At 36.1% G+C, this 8,212-nt stretch overlaps 1 protein-coding gene across 1 annotated transcript; it reads left to right on the top strand.

The window, feature by feature from the left end:
• Positions 1-413: 413 nt before the first annotated feature.
• Positions 414-1,265, top strand: LOC148575547 (uncharacterized). Its single transcript, XM_088502347.1, is given in 1 exon segment — positions 414-1,265. A coding segment is annotated over 1 exon segment (852 nt).
• The last annotated feature ends 6,947 nt before the right edge of the window (positions 1,266-8,212 follow it).

The raw sequence follows: 8,212 nt of genomic DNA, 5'->3' as shown, positions 1-8,212 counted from the left end.
ATTAGCTCCAACTGCACCAGTTATAACTCACCTATTATTCGATGATGATTGTATTATTTTTGCAGGTGCGCAAGAAGAAGAGATATATCAACTAATTCAGATCATAAACAAATACACCGAGGCATCAGGACAAAGAATTAATACAGAGAAATCCGGTCTAATTTTTGGAAGTTAGGTATCCATCTAGAGGAGGGTGAGCATTGAAGAGATCATCGGAATGGCGTCATGGGAAGATCTGGGAAGATACTTAGGGCTACCAGCGATATGGGAAAGATCCAAGAACAAGGTGCTGGAGTGGATACAAGAGAAGATTCTAGATAAAATGCAAGGATGGAAGGAGAATTACCTGGAAGCCTCTGCCACACAATAGGACGAAAGTGAACACAGACGCATCTTTTCACAGGGAAACTAGCATGGCAGCATCCGCAGCGGTGGTCAGAGACTGGCAAGAAAAAATCATCATTGGGACAACATCAACATTCAAGACAACATCAGCTTTAGCAGCAGAAGCGCAAGCATATAGAGAGGCTCTAATTCTCATTAAAAATCTACAGATAAGAAATTGCATAATTGAAACAGATTGCTTACCTTTGGTTCAAGCGATTAAGGCAAGAACGCCCTTAGCTAAAGCAGACGCAATCATCAGAGATATTCTCCTACTGCTGGAAGAGGCTCCGGATGTGGGAGCTACTTGGACTCCACGAGAAGGCAACAATCTAGCTCACCAACTGGCAGCGATGACAGCGGGAAATCAGTTACAGAGGCAATGGTCAATTATTCCACCTGTACAGGTTAGGAATACAATCATAACAGAAGCAGGATTCTCAATTCTTCAGCATAATCAATACAATCGAAATCAAGACAATCAGGTTTCAGTTTCAACCAGCTTTCAAGGAGGCCAAAATGAAGAGAGATTACCTGGGAGGGTGGAAACAGAAACCTGTCACAGGCACGCAGCTAAAGGGGAAGAGCGATCTCAACCCATGATTCCACAATGGCCGATTAATAGAATCAGCAACAGCACCTTCAACATAGTGAGAAGGGTCAACACAGGGGAGGCTGACAGACTTACTACTTTGGAGGAGGTTGCGCAGCAGAGGAGCAGCAGCGGCTGTGTCATGGCCCTGAGACCAGGAATTTCAAGGCGGAACCAAGGTTACAACTAGGAAAGCCATTAAGGCAGGTCTGCGACGCCGGGGGAATACGGCAGTACCGGGGCAGAAATACGGCAATTTCGGGCGGGTGTCTTCGTTGAGGATGATTGACCTCGTCATCGGCTCCATGCATCAAGTTCCCGAGCTTTTGACGGATGTGGCGATGACAAAGGCGGAGCGGTGAGACAGTGCCATCGACGAAGAAGAGAGGAGCTTCGTTAGGTCGGGTTCGGGGTGTTAGAGGGTTGGGTTGCTTGGCGAATTCGGGTTCTGGGTGTTTGGTCGGGTCAGTTCTCTAGCCCAGAACCAAGTCCAAAAAAAAAAAAAAACAAAAACCAACTCATCATTGTTATTCATAATTAATAACATACGTTTAACAATTCTACATCATTAAATATTTTAATTCACTCACTGCAATGAGATCCACACTCTACATCAAGATTAGCTTTTATTTTTTATTATAGATTTAATTACACTCTCTCTAAACTAGACATTTGTTCTATTAAAAGAGTGAAATAAATTTTTACACATATAAAAAGAATCTCTTTTTACATAATAAAATTCACCATCATATTATGCATGAAACATGCCAAGCTAACATAACTCACTCGCAAAACGTTGTCAACTCCAACTGTATTACAAATGTTGTTGATTATTGGCTTAAAACTTAAAAAGTTAAAACTACTCAAACAAGAGGAGAAATAATCACATACACAAGCAACTTTTTTTTTCCCAAAACTTGGAAGTTGTTACGATAAGAACAATAATGAATGACTATGGGTGGCTAACATTTTCCATACTGAAGTTCATTATTACCAAAGCCTTTGTATTTAATAACAGTGGAATAAGGTGGCCTCTTTACTTGTATAAATAGAGGCTAAACCTCAGTACGTGATACAACACAAGCAAGTAATAATAAAATCACTTCTCTCTTTATGTTGCAATCAAATACTCTTCTCTTTATATTTTTACTACAATTTTTTCTCTTCTTTTATTTTATCAGTATTCTAAATTCTCTTTTCTATTACTCTTTACATATAATATTAATAGCAATACTAATCATCTTTATTATATTGAGATAGTAACAATAAACATATGCAATTCTCTCTCTCTTTATTTTTAATACTTCTTTCTATCTTTGTATATATATATATATATATACATTACAACATATAATATTATTATATATATATAAATTATTATTGAGCTAATTATTTTAATACTAGAGTCTTCTATTTATACATATATATATATATATATATATATATCTTTTATTTCACAACACGTTATCAGCACGAGACTCTGATAAAATTTTTAGGAAGATTCAGGTAACAAATTTTCATTATGTCGAAGCTCTCTCATCTTGAATTCAATGCTCTTGATATATCTGGAAATAATTATTTATCATGGATACTAGATGCTGAAATCTATCTTGATTCAATGGATCTTGGAGATACCATTAAGGCTGAAAATAATGCATCCCAGAAGGATAAAGCTAAAGCCATGATTTTTCTCCGTCGTCATCTTGACGAAGGATTGAAAAATGAATATCTTACATTAAAAGATCCTGCAGATCTTTGGAAAGACCTTGAAGAAAGGTATAATCATCAGAAAACGGTGATACTTCCTCAGGCCCGATATGAATGGACGCATTTGCGTTTACAAGATTTTAAATCTATAAATGAATATAATTCTGCAATGTTTCGAATCACCTCACGAATGAAATTGTGTGGAGAAAAAATAACTGATCATGATATGTTGGAGAAAACTTTCTCAACCTTCCATGCCTCGAATGTGCTCCTGCAGCAGCAGTATCGAGAGAAAGGGTTTAAGAAATATTCTGAGTTAATTTCTTACCTTCTTGTTGCCGAACGCAACAATGAGTTGTTATTGAAAAATCATGAAGCGCGCCCAGCTGGCGCCGCGCCATTTCCTGAAGTAAATGCGGCAAATCGTTACCCCAGAAGAGGTAAATGGCAAGCTTTTAATAACAAGAAAAATTATGGAAGGAAAAAGAATTATGTTCAAAAGAGAGGATCTCACCAGAAGTAGGACAAAGAAAGGAATATCGGGCAGAATAAATCAACCGAGGAGAAGTGTTTCCGCTGTGGTGGAAAGGGCCATTGGTCACGTATCTGTCGTACCCCAAGGCACCTAGTCGATCTTTACCAGGCATCTTTGAAAAAGAACGACAAAGGAAAGGAAACAAATTTTGTTTCAAATGATGCTGAGAACTCCACCACTCATTATGATGTATCTGATTTCTTTGAGGACCCTGAAGGAAATATTGGTCATTTGATCAATGATGGAATAGTTTAATATGTGGGATTGTGAAGTATATATGTAAATAAATAATGTAAAGAACTTATTGTTAAGTTTTATTTTCTATGTATTTAAGTTTCAAATGTGATGTACATAAATAATGAAATATTAATATGAATTTTGAAATTATTAAATGTGTCAAATTTTAAAATAAAATTTTAGTATATGACATTATTTTATGTACAGTGTTTCTTAGAAAAATAATTCTAATCAAGTATTCAATTTAACTGTGCATACTACTCATTTTATTATTATTTGTTTTTGAAGAATGGCAAGGATATGTAATGAAGATGTATACCTTGCGGATAGTGCAAGTTCGCACACTATTCTCAAAAGTGATATATATTTTACCCATCTTGTGCCAAAAGAGGAATATGTTAACACTATTATTGGCTCAGGCAATGTGATAGAAGGCTCCGGAAGAGCTATAATTTTGTTTCCTGGAGGAACAAAATTTATAATAAATAATGCACTATTATCTACCAAGTCTCTGAGGAACTTGTTGAGTTTCAAAGATATTCGCCGAAATGGATATCATGTTGAGACGATGAATGAGGAAAATCATGAGTATTTATGTATCACAACTCATGATTCAAATAAGAAAGTTATATTAGAAAAATTACCCTCACTTTCATCTGGGTTGTATTATACCAAGATTAGTGCAATTGAATCACATGCCACTGTAAACCAGAAGTTTATTAGCCCAACTGAATTCATAACTTGGCACGACCGATTGGGTCATCCGGGAACAACCATGATGAGAAGAATTATTGAAAATTCTCATGGACATTCACTAAAGAACCAGAAGATTCTTAAAACTAGTGAATTTTGTTGTGCTGCATGTTCTCAAGGAAAGTTAATTTTAAGGCCATCACCAGTAAAGATTGGATTTGAGTCTCCTGAATTCCTGGAAAGAATTCAAGGTGATATATGTGGACCTATTCATCCACCATGTGGATCTTTTAGATATTTTATGGTCCTAATAGACGCATCTTCGAGATGGTCACATGTGTGCTTATTATCTTCTCGCAACCTGGCGTTTGCGAGATTATTGGCTCAAATTATTCGATTAAAAGCACAATTTCTAGAAAATCCAATCAAAGCAATTCGTCTTGATAATGCTGGTGAATTTACTTCCCAAGCTTTTGATGCTTATTGTATGGCTAATGGAATAAGTGTTGAACATCCAGTAGCTTATGTTCACACGCAAAATGGATTAGCAGAATCACTTATTAAGCGCCTCCAATTAATTTCTAGACCCTTACTTATGAGAACAAATCTCCCAACCTCGGTTTGGGGGCATGCTATTTTACATGCCGCAGCACTTATTCGTTTGAGGCCAACGAGTTATCATCAATTCTCTCCTATGCAATTAGCTTTTGGCCAGCAGCCAAATGTTTCCCATTTAAGAATATTTGGGTGTGCGATATATGTTCCTATTGCACCACCTAATCGCACCAAAATGGGACCCCAAAGAAAATTGGGAATATATGTTGGATATGATTCTCCCTCTATAGTGAGGTATCTTGAGATACAAACTGGAGATGTATTTAAAGCCCGGTTTGCGGATTGTCATTTTGATGAATCAAAATTTTCAACATTAGGGGGAGAGGATAAGCTTCTTGAAAAGGAGCTTAACTGGAATGCATCATCATTGATGCATTTAGATCCTTGATCAGGGCAATGTGAACTGGAAGTTCAAAAGATTATACATTTGCAAAGAATAGCAAATGAATTGCCTGATGCATTTTCCGATACAAAGAGGATAACCAAATCTTACATACCAGCGGAAAATGCCTCAATTCGAATTGACGTCCCAGTAGGACAAGTAGCCACTGAAGCAAATTCACGCCAGAAGCGTGGCAGGGCGGAAAATGCCCCAATTCGAATTGATGTCCCAGTAGGGCAAATAGCCACGGAAGCAAATACACGCCAGAAGCGTGGCAGGCCTGTCGGTTCCAAAGACAAAAATCCTCGAAAGAGAAAAGAGGTAAATAATATTCCTGTTAAAAAAGACATAGTAAAGACACCTGCAGTTGTCCAAAATTCTGATATAACGCCAGAAGACGTTCAGGTACCTGAAAATTGTGAAAATGACGAGATCTCAATAAATTATGTCTTTACAGGAGAGAAATGAGACCGAAATAAGACAATTGTCAATGAAATATTTGCATATAATGTGGCATTAAATATCATGCATGAAAGTAAGGATATTGAGCCAAGATCAGTTGAAGAATGTCGACAAAGAAATGATTGGCCAAAATGGGAAGCAGCCATGAAGGCTGAATTAGACTCACTTGCAAAACGTGAAGTCTTTGGACCTGTAGTCCGTACACCTGAAGATGTAAAACCTGTTGGATATAAGTGGGTATTTGTGAGAAAACGAAATGAGAAAAATGAAGTTGTGCGCTATAAAGCCCGACTTGTGGCACAAGGTTTTTCACAAAGGCCCGGTATAGATTATGAAGAAACGTATTCCCCTGTAGTGGATGCGATAACATTGCGTTATTTGGTCAGTTTATCTGCATATAATAAACTGCATATGCATTTAATGGATGTGGTAACAGCCTACTTATACGGCTCATTAGATCGAGATATCTATATGAAAGTCCCTGAAGGACTAAAGATATCTAAACCATCCAATGAATATTCGCAAGGGTTATACTCAGTCAAATTGCAAAGATCTTTATATGGTCTAAAGCAATCTGGACGAATGTGGTATAATCGTCTTACTGAGTATCTGGCCAAAAACAGATTCAAGAATGATGATATCTGTCCATGTATTTTTATAAAGAAATCTGCATCTGGATTCGTTATAATTGCTGTGTACGTTGATGATTTAAATATCATTGGGACTCTTGAAGAGATTCCAACAATTATAAAAACTCTAAAAGAAGAGTTTGAGATGAAAGATCTTGGAAAGACTAAGTTTTGTCTCGGCCTGCAGATCGAGCATATAAAAGGTGGGATATTTATTCATCAAACAACATACACAGAAAAGATCTTGAAAAGATTTTATATGGATAAGTCACATCCATTAAGTATCCCATCGTAAGATCTTTGGATGTGAAAAAGGATCCATTCCGTCCTAAAGAAGAAAATGAAGATATCCTTGGTCCTGAAGTACCATATCTTAGTGCCATTGGAGCGCTAATGTATCTTGTTAATAATACGCGACCTGACATATCATTCGCGGTGAATTTACTAGCAAGGTATAGTTCCTCTCCAACCAGAAGACATTGGAGTGGAATCAAACAAATTTTTCGATATCTTCATGGAACGGTTGATATGGGATTGTTTTATTCCTATGGATCCAAGTCACAACTAGTTGGCTATGCAGATGCTGGATACTTGTCTGATCCACATAAAGGGAGATCTCAAACAGGATATCTGTTTACATATGGTGGAACAGCTATATCATGGAGGTCCACGAAATAAACGATAGCAGCAACCTCCTCTAATCATGCTGAAATACTGGCGATTCATGAAGCTAGTCGCGAGTGTTTTTGGCTGAGAAGTCTAATTCAATATATTCTGTCATCATGTGGACTAATTGATCATAAGATAGCTCCAACTGTCCTGTTTGAAGATAATACAGCATGCATTGCTCAACTTAAGGGTGGATACATCAAGGGTGATAGAACAAAGCATATTTCTCCCAAATTCTTCTTCACTCATGATCTTCAAAATCAAGGGACAATTGATGTCCAACAGATCCGCTCAAGTGACAATCTGGCAGATTTATTTACAAAGTCACTCCCAAAATCCTCCTTTGAAAGATTAGTACATGAGATTGGGATGCGCCGATTTCGAGACATTAAATGATGTCGGCAAGAGGGGGAGACTGTACTCTTTTTTCCTTGGTCAGGTTTTTTTTCCCATTGGGTTTTTCTTGACAAGGTTTTTAATGAGGCAGTCCCCATCACAAAGGATATTATACTCTTTTTCCTTCACTAAAGTTTTTTCCCATTGGGTTTTCTTTAGTAAGGTTTTAACGAGGCATATCCTAAATGGTCATTCAAGGGGGAGTGTTACGATAAGAACAACAATGAATGACCATGGGTGGCTAACATTTTTCATACTGAAGTTCATTATTACCAAAGCCTTTGTATTTAATAACAGTGGAATAAGGTGGCCTCTTTACTTGTATAAATAGAGGCTAAACCTCAGTACGTGATACAACACAAGCAAGTAATAATAAAATCACTTCTCTCTTTATGTTGCAATCAAATACTATTCTCTTTATATTTCTACTACAATTCTTTCTCTTCTTTTATTTTATCAGTATTCTAAATTCTCTTTTCTATTACTCTTTACATATAATATTAATAGCAATATTAATCATCTTTATTATATTGAGATAGTAACAATAAACATATGCAATTCTTTCTCTCTTTATTTTTAATACTTCTTTCTATCTTTGTATATATATATACATTACAACATATAATATTATTATATATATATATATAAATTATTATTGAGCTAATTATTTTAATACTAGAGTCTTCTATTTATACATCTCTATTATATATATATCTTTTATTTCACAACAGAAGTCACCGAATTTTTGTTTTTTACCCATATGAATATCTCTTCACATAAAAATAGTATTTTAATATATATTAAATAAAATAATTGTTTTTGGACAAGAATTGCTTTTTTTTTGTTATCTACAGTCTTTTTCAGCCTGACAAATTATGAATTAGTCTGTCGTGAATGAGTTTCATTTAATG

The sequence above is a fragment of the Arachis ipaensis genome, chromosome B1 (assembly GCF_059453495.1).
Source record: "Arachis ipaensis isolate K30076 ecotype BB chromosome B1, ASM5945349v1, whole genome shotgun sequence".
Lineage (NCBI taxonomy): Eukaryota > Viridiplantae > Streptophyta > Magnoliopsida > Fabales > Fabaceae > Arachis > Arachis ipaensis.
This window is presented reverse-complemented; position numbering and strand designations above follow the sequence as displayed.